The 12,726-nt window shown below is 47.0% G+C and overlaps 5 protein-coding genes across 5 annotated transcripts; 1 reads left to right on the forward strand and 4 right to left on the reverse strand.

Annotated features, from left to right (window-relative positions):
* Positions 1–436: 436 nt before the first annotated feature.
* L228DRAFT_249719 (hypothetical protein) lies at positions 437–1,318 on the reverse strand. Its single transcript, XM_018333150.1, has 3 exons — positions 1,032–1,318; positions 748–969; positions 437–699 (listed from the first exon to the last, which is right to left on the reverse strand). Exons 1-3 carry the CDS (start codon positions 1,100–1,102, stop codon positions 501–503), a joined length of 492 nt encoding a protein of 163 aa, XP_018186442.1. The 5' UTR covers positions 1,103–1,318; the 3' UTR covers positions 437–500.
* Positions 1,319–2,464: 1,146 nt separating this feature from the next.
* Positions 2,465–4,174, forward strand: L228DRAFT_270155 (hypothetical protein; the record flags this gene model as incomplete). Its single annotated transcript, XM_018335379.1, has 4 exons — positions 2,465–2,504; positions 2,559–2,849; positions 2,905–3,276; positions 3,339–4,174. 4 exons carry the CDS (start codon positions 2,465–2,467, stop codon positions 4,172–4,174), a joined length of 1,539 nt encoding a protein of 512 aa, XP_018186443.1.
* Positions 4,175–4,603: 429 nt separating this feature from the next.
* On the reverse strand, positions 4,604–6,790 carry L228DRAFT_249722 (hypothetical protein). The gene is made up of 3 exons (XM_018333151.1): positions 6,106–6,790; positions 5,619–6,036; positions 4,604–5,540 (listed from the first exon to the last, which is right to left on the reverse strand). The coding sequence occupies exons 1-3, from the start codon at positions 6,314–6,316 to the stop codon at positions 5,045–5,047; spliced, it is 1,125 nt and encodes a 374-aa protein (XP_018186444.1). The 5' UTR covers positions 6,317–6,790; the 3' UTR covers positions 4,604–5,044.
* Positions 6,791–7,372: 582 nt separating this feature from the next.
* L228DRAFT_232527 (POPLD-domain-containing protein) lies at positions 7,373–10,730 on the reverse strand (the record flags this gene model as incomplete). The annotated part of the gene is made up of 3 exons (XM_018330598.1): positions 9,964–10,730; positions 8,150–9,865; positions 7,373–7,993 (listed from the first exon to the last, which is right to left on the reverse strand). The coding sequence occupies exons 1-3, from the start codon at positions 10,423–10,425 to the stop codon at positions 7,373–7,375; spliced, it is 2,799 nt and encodes a 932-aa protein (XP_018186445.1). The 5' UTR covers positions 10,426–10,730.
* A 153-nt stretch (positions 10,731–10,883) lies between these two features.
* L228DRAFT_202349 (hypothetical protein) lies at positions 10,884–11,198 on the reverse strand (the record flags this gene model as incomplete). Its single annotated transcript, XM_018329643.1, has 1 exon — positions 10,884–11,198. A coding segment is annotated over one exon (315 nt), but the record flags the coding sequence as incomplete, so codon positions are not given.
* Between the last annotated feature and the right edge of the window lie 1,528 nt (positions 11,199–12,726).

Here is a 12,726-nt window from a genome sequence, read left to right on the forward strand (position 1 = left end):
GGCTCTCAAAGCTCTCATGAATGATTGTTTGATGAAACTATTTTATTAAACCTATCAATGACATGCATTTCCTAGTTTTCTGTTCGTGAGTATAGCGGGAGGCTAGTTGATCTTCATATTCATTGTCAACGGGGGCCAGCGGAGGGTCTGCTGTAGGTTATGCTGACCGTGACACGTTGAACTTGCGGTGGATTTTATTAATAGTCAGATATGCAATGTGATGTTCAGGCTGTATTTTCCTTGAGATAAAGTGAAAATTAAAATAAATAACATAAAGTCTTTATCATTAGATATAAATAGAGGGGTTTTTGGACCTGAGACCATGGACAACCTCTTATACAATAAAAATGCCGAAAAGTAAAAATTCAACTCGACATATAGGCTAAAATATATAGTAATGACTGAATTTCAGTACAATCAGAAAGCATATTGGTATGCAAACAGGTCACAACTTAGGTATAGATCCTCCTTTTGAAGCATATTGCCAGTGGATTGCCGGCTTAGAGATCAAGTCCTCGCATAGAAGAAATGACACCGTCAAGCTTGCTTTCATCACTAGCTTTCTGCCGCCGCCGCGTTTCATCGACATGAAATTTCCGTATTTTATATGTCTTATTGAAATGCTCTGCCTCTTCCCTGGACCCAACACGTACGTGGCATGCACCAGAAAATCTTTTCACCTGCATCTCTGCATCGGGCCTATCTCAAGTTAGCCGTCAGCTCTTCCATCCGATACATTCTCCTTACCACGAATTCGGATAAACGCCGGGCTCTCGTCCTTCGGAAACAGCATGAAAAGGTCCTTCGGACTTGAAAATAGGTGTTGTGATCATGGATTTATCGTCTATATCCATGTAATATGGTGGGCTCACGCCTTTGAGTTGCATCCACTTCTCCGCTTCCTCAAGGGTCGTGAATGCTTTGTGGCAATTCCCTTTGCAGCCAGTCACCAAAGGACTTGCTTTTGCCCTATAGTCAAGACATGACTTCAGCTATGGTGTGAGAATTTCCTGAACCGCTCACATACATACCAACTGTCAAAGATTCCAGGGGCCGGTTCACATTGCCCTCTGTAAACAGCATAGAATTTTTTCTTTGTCATTGTTGCCAAATCTAAATGTTCCAGCAGTCATCTTGCAAGTATGCTTGGAATTTCACCAATTATATATATTCGGCACACCCACTTGTCAGCGCAGGACTGGTGCTAATAGCAAATACACACTGGTCGATCCGTCGATGAACGAGTGACCCGTGTCAGATTTGCTGACTGCATGATTGCTCAAAAGCCAGAACCGCCAAGACGTCCTTTGATGTCGCTCTCTGCGCTCAGGAGGGTTCGAAATATTGGTGGTGTGGCTGCGGAGGTTAGGAAGCGGGTGATATACACTCCTACAGCGAAAGCCTTCATTTGTGGAGGTTGAAATGCTGTGCCTCATGCCCTGAACGGCATTTAGGCTGCCCCAAAAACAAAGCTGAGAGTTTAATTATTCGTGGGTGTAGTAGGGAGGGCGAGCATAGTCTGTATCAACTCTGGAATTTTGCATGGTTTATCCGAAATCCGCGATTGTGACTGGTCCATGCCCTTCAAGCCACAGCCTCATCAACGCGATATGAAGAATCACACAGGGACGCGGTTGGGCGCTTGCGTATACAGTTTGGTTTTCTATCGATGCTTTTTCCAAGATAAAACGTGCAACTGTGTTTCCTTTCTCTGGCTGGACTTCGCCCTCCCTCCCTCCCTCCCTCCCTCCACCACACCAATAATGCTGCCAGGTTGCTGACAGGGATATGCGGGTGGTACATTTTCCTCCACCTGACTGTTGTGCCGCTTTCATGGCTGAGAGTCTCTTCAGACTAAACACCAATCAGACAGGTTGTCCATATCGTTTCTTCCTCTATAGTGTGAGTCATGCTTTTGCACACATCCTCTTCTCGGTGGAAAGAGCACTTAGCAACCCAATCATGCAAATGCCAGCTTCGAGGCACAACAAGCAATCGCAACGGTATCCCCTTAGGTCACTCCCTGCGGTATCTATAATACCTTGGGGCTTGAGCCAATCGTCAGCTTTTGAGCTCTAGCTAAGCTCTCGCTTTCGGGCCGCTTTAGGAGCGGGACCATGGCAACTATTATACGTAGTTAAAGTAACTATAGTTAGTAGGTGATCGGGGGCGAGAATCGAGGAGGCTGAGGAAAGCTAGCGTCAGCGTTCGGCTGGATCAAGTGTGTAACAGAGACCGTTTCCCTTCTGGAATACCTCCTGCTGTGCCTTCTTCCCTCTGCTTCTTTGACCTGCACAGTCGCATGAGTCTAAGCATGACACGTCAGGTATTGTGGAAAAACAATTCTTTTGCTCGCCCTTTGTGCCTGGTGGACCTTGCACCCTTCAGGTCAATTTGCACAGATAGACGCCAATGTTTCGGCTACCGATTGAATCCAATGCAGCGACCTGGTCATTGCGCACAAATGTCTACCAACCGTGAGATGGATGCGAGCTCAGAATATCGTGAACATCCATCCCCATAACATCAATGATTGCCATAATAGCTCACATTCGTAGATACAAAACCTGATCCTGTCAATTACACGAGTGGCCGGTGGCTTCGTGGCGATAAGCTGCAGCGAGATGCTCGCCATATAAAGTTTGATTTCGACGCGCTCTGCCGCAGAGTTATTGAACTATGTCCCGGAGCAGAATTGATCGCGAGTTATGTTAAAATGGAAGGAGGATTCAACCGAGTTTTTATTTTTACCATGGATAATTCCAAGCAGATCGTAGCCAGGCTTCCATTTGTACCGGCTGGACCGCCCACGCTCGTCACAGCATCTGAGGTTGCCACGATTAAGTATTGTAAATTGGCACCCAGAGTCTATGGAATGGCAGGACAGCTGATCAAATGATTCAGTACAAACCAGGACCAGCATCCCTGTACCAAGCATCCTTGACTGGAGCAACGATGCTCGCAATCGCATTGGTGCCGAATACATCATCATGGAACATGCTGTCGGTGTTCAATTGCACAAGATATGGCCCGCTATGGCTGACGATCAGCAAGTCAGATGCATAGATGCTATCTATCGGAAGCTCAAAGAAGTGGTTGACATGGATTTTCCAGCTTTTGGGTGCCTATATTTTGCTGATACCCCGCTTGATCCTGCCTCCAAGATCTTCCTGGACGAGGACTTCTGTATCGGGCCCCATTGCGGACCTCGCTATTGGGACTGCAATGTTGGCGAGCCTCGATATTACCATCGCACGAGACCCAATCGTGGGCCATGTACGTTTCGCGCGGACTTTCGACTCCTGAGACTTGAGAGTCTACTTACAAGTTCAACTTAGGGACCAATCTTAATGCATATTGCGACGGTCTCATCGATGCTGGTCTTTCAAGGATTCCTTTGATCGATTCTGAGACCGAGAAGCAACCACTATATCAGGGATCTGTTCGAACGCACAATACCCTGCTGGAGTGTGGCCGCGCCGTGCTCAAACAAATGTCAGCCGATCCTCGGATTCAGGACGCTGCTACACCGGTGTTATTCCATCCAGATCTCCACAAGCGGAACATATTTGTTTCGGAGGAGGATCCCGCAGAACTGACAGCTATACTTGATTGGCAAGCCGGTAGTATCGAGCCAGCTTTTTGGTATGCGGATGAGGTACCAGATTTTGCAACGCCGGTTGATCCGGACCACGACCTATGTACCAGGGCTTTCAATCTTTGCTCGCAATTTCTGACACCGAAGCTTTCCGGCCCTCGTTCGATGGATGAAAATTTATTTCGACCATTTCGCTACAGCTACCGGACGTGGAAGGATGGCGCCGTGGCTCTACGCCATGAACTGATCGAAACGTCTCGTCACTGGACGGAGTTAGGTTTTGTGGGTACATGCGCATATGCCAAACCTACTCTGGAGGAATTGTCCGTTCATCAAAAGGAGTACAGGTACTTTGAGGCGGCGCAAAATCTGAGACGTGATCTGTCAAGCTTGCTTGACATCGCATCTGATGGATGGGTTCCTCTCGAGAACTGGGAGGCAACCAAATCAGCACAGAAGGACACGTTCATCGGGATCCTCCATGCTGTATCAACGAACGAGCCTTCGGGCGATGATGAGCCGATTCAAACCGAACAGGACCTAAAGTCCATCTGGCCATTCGACCTAGACGATTGACTTCCTGCCGTAATATAGGTGGCAGTGGCGGCGGCAATAACAGACTTTCAAACCTGGCAGGACCACCAAGGAAGGCCGGGAAAGAAGACAAACATGAACAAATCAGTTGACATTTGGAGTGATCCGATTCTAGTCCAGATGTCGTGAACAAAACACTTTTTGTGTCTTTGCATGGAGCATCCCCCAGACACGCCAAGCCCGATAATTACGACGAAGCCGATGAAACCTTTGATTGAGTGACATATCGGGGAACTTTTAGTATTTACTGAAAGTAGTTGCTCAGTCGCCCCTGAACTCATCGAAGCACACATTTTTGAAGACCTTGAGCAGTCCTTGGAGGCAGAAGCCTATGTGATCTTTGCCACAATCCATCCAATTGTACGAATTCTCCGCTGAAGACGGGGCAATTTAGCTAAATCAGTGGTACAGCCAGAGTAGACCCAGAGGGCCAGAATGGAGTGGGAGTAGTTAATTAGAGATAAAATAGGTAGGGGTGTAGCTTAGAAATGAGGGTATCAATCCTTGTAAAGGAATTTGATGGTGAGCACAAGCTTAGACACTCGTTCTACTATACCAAGATCTCATTTTCACAGTCATGTTGGTTCTATATAGTAAATCACCAGAATAACCATTTGAATATAATTCTTATTATTGGTTTATATTCAGGCAGCATCATTAAGTAGATCTTAGATTACAGACATTGGCCAGAGTCATTGATAGATTCTGTTCAGATCTGGGTACTCATCCCCAATTCTCTCCCGGCCGGGTTCAAGGAACTCGTCATTGGCTCAGTCTCTCGGGAACAAGAAAAGGCGTAGAGACATGAGAAATAGTATGTGGATAGACATGTGATTGAATGCACATTCAGTGCTACATGATGAGAGCCTGGCTTGGCCCGCCAAGTAGACTAGTCCACCGAATAGCTGATTTCAAATTCCATATTTTCTGGATTTGCTCGATTCCCTTCAAGATGTTCGGAGCTCCGGTTCTGCCATGCAATGCCTTTAGTCTATTCATCCAATAGACTCGATGATCCGCTGTAGAGCTCTCCGCTGCAACGACAAAGTAGGACCACCCCAAGAGGTGATGACCAGTGATGTCGCCGTACCTATCGACTTTTTCGCTCAACGTTTTGCAGCGCTCTATCAAAGGTGCTGTTTCGTGTACCATTGGATTGTACGTTGCCCGCTGCACGTATATTTTACAAGCCAGCGCAATGAGCTCGTACAGGTTAGCCACCAGCTCTTGATGTTCTGGGTGAAGCCGCAGGCAGAATCGCAGAAACTCGAAGCATCGCTCGCCGTAGGTAAGCAGAAATTGGGCGCCGTATGTCTCGTCGAAAAGCGCTTCCGCGAAGAGCCTGACCCTGTGTGAAACCTGTTAATTGGAAGTTATCCCCTATCTCCCTCCCCCGCCTCTCATCCTGCATTGTTATGGTAAATACCTTAAAATCTGGATCTTAAGAAATTCACCCAGTTGGGAGTATGGATACTCGAACACGAACCCGTCTTTGGCGGCATTGAGCAATGTTCGCAGCGATCCGTATACCAGCTTGAAATCATCGCTTCCTGAAATGATTTCTCGCAGATGCAGCAGTAAAAGCGCAACGATACTGGATTGGTCTGTGTAGGGAGGCCGGTGGTGTGATCGTATGATAAGGTCCCGGATGAGCTCACTGTATGTGTCTGAGGTCGTCTCGAGCGTGCATTGGTGTCCGAACCGCGAAGACATGTGCTGAGTCGATACCACTGAGATTACCTTGCATACTAGCGGATCCGTCTCCGCCAGCGGTAGGATGAGGTCGCGGTATCCGTTGAAGCCTCTGTCGATGACGGCCGTCGCGGGGGCAACATGGATGGAGACTAGTTGTTATCATTAATATACTACAAACGGAACACACTGGCCAAGAATGAGTTAGGAGAAGAACTTGCAGTAGTGAAGCAGATATCGCGTGGCGCGATCGACGTTATCAAGCTCTGGATCGATTTGAGGTTGTTGTTGTTGTTGTTGTCGCGCTCTTTGTGTTATCAAAGATTGAGAACCGTCTTGCTCATCGCTTTCTCTTTCTCTTTCTCTTTCCCTTTCCCTTCCAGAATCGGCCTCGACCTCGGATTCCTCGGACGATCCAGCCGCCAGAGACATACAATTGTGAGGACTCCGAACATACGACAACAAGACCCCCGGCTCTCTCTTCCCAACCAGCTTCCCTCGGGATGCTAGGCCGTCATTGAATCGATATCTGATGCCCAGCCCGGTACAATTGATCCCCCGCGCCGAGCATTTTCCGCATACCGGCTCCAGACGATCACAGTCGATCCGGCGCCTGGAGCACTCATAACACCCTGTTCAACAGCAAATATTATTTGATCTTGCATCTCCCACTTGATCATCGTTTCAAAAAGATCTTGAAGCGGCTGCTATTTACCTTACCTTTCACCCGGCCCCGCCTGCGAGGTACTTTTTTGATATGCTGTGAAGCGTTCGGCTTTGTTATTCTTGTCATTAATCTATGCCGGGGATTATGACAGAATTCATTAAACTAGTAAATCCGGGACAAGTATTAAAAATTGGAGAGAATAAGAGGGAGTACACTTTCTCAGTGTAACTCTGTATAAGGTGCTTATCAACCCTCACAAGACATGGGATAGTTATTCCCGGGTATTTTCTGGTTATCTCCGCCCAGCAGCGGAGCTAAGTGATAGCGCCTGTAGCTCTCCCGAATGTAACTGTCAGACCTGTCAGTTAGGCTTAGGGCCGAGCTTACGCTAACCGTATCGAAGTATTGGAAGCAAGCTGCTCCGCGCGGGCGGCTTCTACCAAGTTATTGTCCCCGGGCTATTATTAAAATAAGGATCCCGTACGGAGGTATATATTTGGAGAATTTCAATAATATAGTACGTACGACCATAGACTGAGGAGAACTGGGCATCCCGTCCGCTCTGCCATACATAAGCCTCAGATCGGCGGACTAGTAGTTGGGTCGGTGACGACCAGCGAATCCCCGCTGTTGTACGTTATTTTTCTCCCTCTTCTATTTATTTATTTTTCTTTTCTTTTTTTGGTGGGTAGAAGGAAAGTGATCAATTTTTGTCACAGAATGTATTTTCACTGATAATTTTCAACTCATTATGATAATGAAATGGTGGAGATAAGAAATTCCATTTCCTATATACAATGTTCGTATACAACGTAAAAGTCTCAAATTAATTCCCACCGGGCTAAACGGCCAATACCATGTCCTGCTTCACGAACGATACATAGCGTCCCTGGCGCACTTCCAGGTGGGCCACCATGCTGAGAACCATCAAGAAGATTTCCAAGAGAAAGACATCCAATGGACGTTGCGCGGCCTTGTCCGAGGTTGAAATTTCCCGTCGTCACAAACCCGATGAGATCCTCTGCGTCAGGAACAACAGGATAGTCAGCGTCGCCGGCCTGGGGGACAAACTCGCTGCCACTTCTTCGCTGTTGTGCAGAAGGGACGCCGTTGAGAAGCGACGCGGCAAGCTCTTGCCGGCGGAGTATATGAGATGAATGCGATGTATTATCTTTTTCAGTTGGTTTAGGGCCTTTATTCTGCTTTCTGCGACTACGCGCTGAAGGGTTAGACGGGTCGAGAGAGAGCCATTTCGCGCGCAACGCAGGGTTATTCGAGGGTAGACGATAGATGCGTGCGCAAGACGTCGGGACACCGCGGGCCAAGAGATTGATTCTGACGGTGCAAAGCGCGGCTCTGAGAAAAGAAGAATCATCGCGGGAAGCAGTGTCCACTCCGAGATCATGCAGTGCCTGAGGAAGCTGCGTCCGCTTTGAAAGAATCTGCTGAGTCACAGCAAGTGGGAGGTGGATCATGCCGTGTGGTAGCAGCAGAGACGGAGAAACTCCTGACGTGGAGCTCGGGGGATCGTGTTCTTTGATCGGTGGAGGAGGCACGCACGCGGCGGCGGCGGCGGCGTCGGCGTCTTGCATTTCAACGTCGTTTGAAGAAGACTTGGCCAGTGAATGTGCGGGCTTTTCGTCAGAAGAAGAAGAAGTAGTCTTCTGCTCCTTTGAATCGGAGTTGAATTTGGCATTGAACAGGACTTCCCAATCGCAAGCCCATCCATCGCCGATTTCTCCTTTTCGGCCTTGGCCCAGATCCAAGCTGGTCCATTCAATTCTCTTCCCTTTGGGCCGGCGCGTCCAGTCGTCCTTTCGTTTTGCTCGTTCTTGCAGCTCCCATTCCCAACCTGCGCGAGTGCCGGGGTAATCTCCGGGAAACCAGGGACTGGAAGATTCAAAAGCCACTTGTCGTAATTCATTGAGGCCGCCGAATCTGACATTTCCACCTGATGATAAAGGGTAGTACATGAGCGAGTACCATACGGGCAGAACGCATTTCCAGGGCAACAGGACAGTCCATGTGCTTTGCACGGAAGATCTGTTGCGCGAAGGGTAAATGATAATAGGTATACGAGGATCCTTTGGAAGGGCCTCCGGGTATTGTCCCGGCAGAGCAAGAGCTTTTCGTCTATTGATCGCTTTCTGGCTGGGAAGTTGGCGTGATGCTGTGAGACGAGCGGTGCGATCGAAAAGTGTGGGCGAAGCCTGGGAATTGTCCGGCGGCCAAGATGCCATTATGCGCAGGAGCTCATAATCTGCGGTACATTCTGATCCTGGCTTGGAGACGGTTCGTGGAGGATGGTGCAGGCGGGGATCGGAGATGTTGAAGCCGAGGAGAACACAAGATGGGAGGGCGGCGGGATTTGTCAGGCCATTCAAGGCGAGCCATGTGTGTTCAGGGCTACCAGACGTGTATGCTCCTCCTTCTTGAGCCTGAGAAGGCTTGAGCGTCCCAAGAAGCGCCTCCGTGGAGGCAGGACCTGTGATCTCAATACTGCCAATCTCGAAGCGCAGATCCTCGACGGAGATTTGCGGCCGTTGCGTCTTGGCTATTGCGACAAGCTCGTCCCATAGTTGCAGAAATGCCGAAGGCTGTACTCTGATGAAGATTCTTCTCTTCAAAGGCGACTTTGAAGACCTTTCTGTGGCCATTTCACTGGTGGGGTTTCTAGCGCACCACATGATTGTCACCGACGCAATCGCGTCGCAGGGACAGGCATTGCTTTTATAGACCCAGCCTTCCCAGGTCCTGGAACCATTACGCCATTTGATCCCCTTTTTCTCCCACAAGCCGTGACTTTCTGCTGTTTGTCCCACGCCAAGCTTCTTGAGCATGCCCTCAAGGCTCGTTTCGGTTCCCTCGAGCCCAATCGTGGACATGTAACTCATGTCCCATGCCACTGCGCCTCGAGCAGTGCTAGCTCGATGAGTCGGACGATAACTCTTCTCAGACGGTCTCAGCGGAATTGCGAACCTCCAGAGCGGGTATCTTGGTTCCGTTAAATGGGCGCGTTTGGTGTGAAATATGTGTGTAGGTAGCCAGGTCTTATGAATTTGCCGTTTACGGTATTTGGAAACTGGTTTGGGCGGCGCTTTCAGCGTGTTGCGTTTGATTTTGGGAAGTTGTAGTCGCACAGTGTTGGCGCGATCCAATGACTGCTCATCATCTCGTGTTTGCGATGCCTCCTTTTGAACCTTTGCCTTCTCGCCAAGTCTCTGTAGTCTGCTTGCGATATTTTGCCGCAGCCGCATGTGGTGAGTAAGCTCTCGTCGCCGGGCTGTCACGGTGGGTGTATTATCCTCTGCCATCTAGATTTTGTTGACCGGTCAGCGCATAAACTTGTAATAGATGCCACGGATACCATAGACCAAACATAAGCCGTCTGATAGAATGCAAATACACTTACTTCCCGCCCAGCCCTCCGTCTTAACCTCTTCGGCACCCTCTTCACATTGTGACTTGCAGTCCTCCTCCTTAGATTTCGTGGGACTTGCTGGAAAGCTCGGGTGGTCAAGGCTCCCTTTGCGCGGCCCATACTATCCTCGAGCGCGCGGATTTCGAACTCCCGCGCCCGTACAAATCTATCCACATCCAATTCGCCATTCCCATTGAGAGCTTTATCAGATGTTTGAGCAGCAATAGCACGGGCATCTTGCGATTTTGCTCGTCTCCGTGACTTAAAGTTGGAGTTTTGATTTGGTCTGGCATTGGCACCGGGTTTGTTATTCCGCTGTATATCCTTCCCTTGTTGGCCTTTGTTGCCCATAAATTTTGCCCTTTTGCTATCGTCTGCACGCGATGAACCTGGCGCGCTGCGCTTCAGCGAGGATGTGCCTGCTGAGGAAGCTTGAGGGTTCGCAGGGGCCATGGCAAAAAAAGTGTTTTTCGATCCCCAGGAGCAGTCTATTTGTTGACTAGGCTGTAATTCTGAGCTGAAATAAAATCGGAGCTTGTGTCAACTTTGCTTCGGCCGTTATATAATGCGCGGATCGTAAAGTGAAAATGTTTTTGATGAGGAGGGTTTCGGCGTCAATTGAAAGCGTAGGTCGGAGGTCCCATGATGTTGAGCTGTAGTAAAATGTATATTCTGCTATGCTGCGGAATTGATTTTTTGTTTTTTTCTCCTTGGACAACCTTGAAAGAAAGAATGGAACTGAGCTTAGTGTTGGTGACATTACAGCAGAAGCGCAAACTCCGATGCTTCCAAGGCTCGAAGGAAAAAGTCGTTGCGCCCCTCCGGTCGGGGGGTGACTTGCGAAAGTTGGTTAGGTACATGGGATCACGTTGAGAGATGATGCCAATGATCTTGGGATTAAATTCCATCTAATACTGGGTCTGAAGCCCCTTTCTATCTATACATTCAGCGATGCGTTGTGGCATCTGCTTAATATATTGATTGATTTCTTTGTAGGTGATTTTGTCCCACTCTATTATAATTGCCTCCCATAGCTGTTGAGGAGTTTGAGGCTTCCACTGTTTAACCCACTGTTTAAGGATCCTCCATATATTCTCAATAACATTAAGATCTGGAGAGTGTGTAGGCCAGTCATTAAAGTAGAGAATTCCTTGAGATTCCTTAAATGCTCTGACTAGATTATGAAGACTCCTTGTTCTATGAGATCCATCATTGTCTTCTTGGAGTATAAAGGATTTGTTATGTTTCCTTGATAATTCTTTCATCTCTAGAGCTATAACTCTTTCCAAAATCTTCTCCAAATACTCTTGTTGAGTTAAGTTACCTCCTTTACCTCTTGTCTTATAAAAGACTAGGGGAGATTTGTAGTTATATCCTACCATTGCCTAACAATGAAAGACTAAAGCATGTCTTTTCTCCTTAAATTGTATACAATCAAGGCAATTTCTTTCTCCTTTTGTCCAAATAACCCATTTAGTATTCTTTGCAAAAGGAGCAAAATGTACTTCATCTATAAATAGACAATTTAACCAGTCTAACAAGAGGTAGTTTTGACAAAAATTCTCCTGCTATTGTTGTTAAGAAGGGCTAAGATACTCCCTTTGACAGGCTTTACATTTATGATAACTATGCTTAGCCATTGAGTTCTAGATTATATCCTTACAAGCATTGATTCCTAACTCCTTTTCTAAATTCTCCCACCCTAAGATATAGACATTATAGTGGCCATTTAGGTAGTTGATGATGTATTTAATGTCTTCATCCTTTAGGATACAAGGGTGGCCTAATTCTTTCTTGGTATGATGGAGGTTGTTTTGGAAGTTAGTGATATACTAGATTGTACAAGGGGAGACACTAGTCAATTCAAAGATTGTATCTTTCTTCTTCCCTCACTATTTGAGGGTAATAATGTAAGTCTTCATAGGAGTATTGTACTCCCTTAGGGACATGATGGGTCTACTTTGGGTTGATGAGCTATGAACCATGGTTAAGGCTCCCAAGTAGCACCCTAAGTACTACTCTTGATTTGAGAGGTCACTCTGACTGAGAGGGGTGCAATGACTTTTTCCTTTAACCCTTGAACCATGGTTTATGGCTCATCAACCCAAAGCAGACCCATCATGCCCCCAAGGGAGTACAATACTCCTATGAAGACTTACATCATTATCCTCAAACAGTGAGGGGAGAAGAAAGATACAATCTCTAAATTGACTAGTGTCTCCCCTTGTACAATCTAGTATATTACCAACTCCCAAAACAACCTCTATCATACTAAGAAAGAATTAGGCCACCCTTGTATCCTAAAGGATGAAGACATTAAATACATCATCAACCACCTAAATGGCCACTATAATGTCCATATCTTAGGGTAAGAGAATTTAGGAAAGGAGTTAGGAATCAATGCTTGTAGAGATACAATCTAGGACTCAATGGCTAAGCATAGTTATCATAAATGCAAAGCCTGTCAAAGGGAGTATCTTAGCCCTTCTTAACAACAATAGCAGGAGAATTTTTGTCAAAACCACCTCTTGTTAGACTGGTTAAATTGTCTATTTATAGATGAGGTACATTTTGCTCCTTTTGCAAAGAATACTGAATGAGTTATTTGGACAAAAGGAGAAAGAAATTGCCTTGATTGTATACAATTTAAGGAGAAAAGACATGCTTCAGTCTTTCATTGTTAGGCAATGGTAGGATATAACTACAAATCTCCCCTAGTCTTTTATGAGACAAGAAGTAAAGGAGGTAACTTAA

The sequence above is a fragment of the Xylona heveae genome (genome assembly GCF_001619985.1).
Source record: "Xylona heveae TC161 unplaced genomic scaffold L228scaffold_9, whole genome shotgun sequence".
Taxonomy (NCBI): domain Eukaryota; kingdom Fungi; phylum Ascomycota; class Xylonomycetes; order Xylonales; family Xylonaceae; genus Xylona; species Xylona heveae.

Coding starts and splice junctions, on each gene's coding strand:
- L228DRAFT_249722 (XM_018333151.1), bottom strand. CDS start 6,316: ATGTCTCTGGCGGCTGGATCGTCCGAGGAATCCGAGGTCGAGGCCGAT. Junction 6,037..6,105: donor GCGATATCTGCTTCACTACT/GCAAGTTCTTCT, acceptor GATAACAACTAG/TCTCCATCCATGTTGCCCCC. Junction 5,541..5,618: donor CTTAAGATCCAGATTTTAAG/GTATTTACCATA, acceptor GGTTTCACACAG/GGTCAGGCTCTTCGCGGAAG.
- L228DRAFT_249719 (XM_018333150.1), bottom strand. CDS start 1,102: ATGACAAAGAAAAAATTCTATGCTGTTTACAGAGGGCAATGTGAACCG. Junction 970..1,031: donor CCTGGAATCTTTGACAGTTG/GTATGTATGTGA, acceptor TCTTGACTATAG/GGCAAAAGCAAGTCCTTTGG. Junction 700..747: donor GGCGTTTATCCGAATTCGTG/GTAAGGAGAATG, acceptor AACTTGAGATAG/GCCCGATGCAGAGATGCAGG.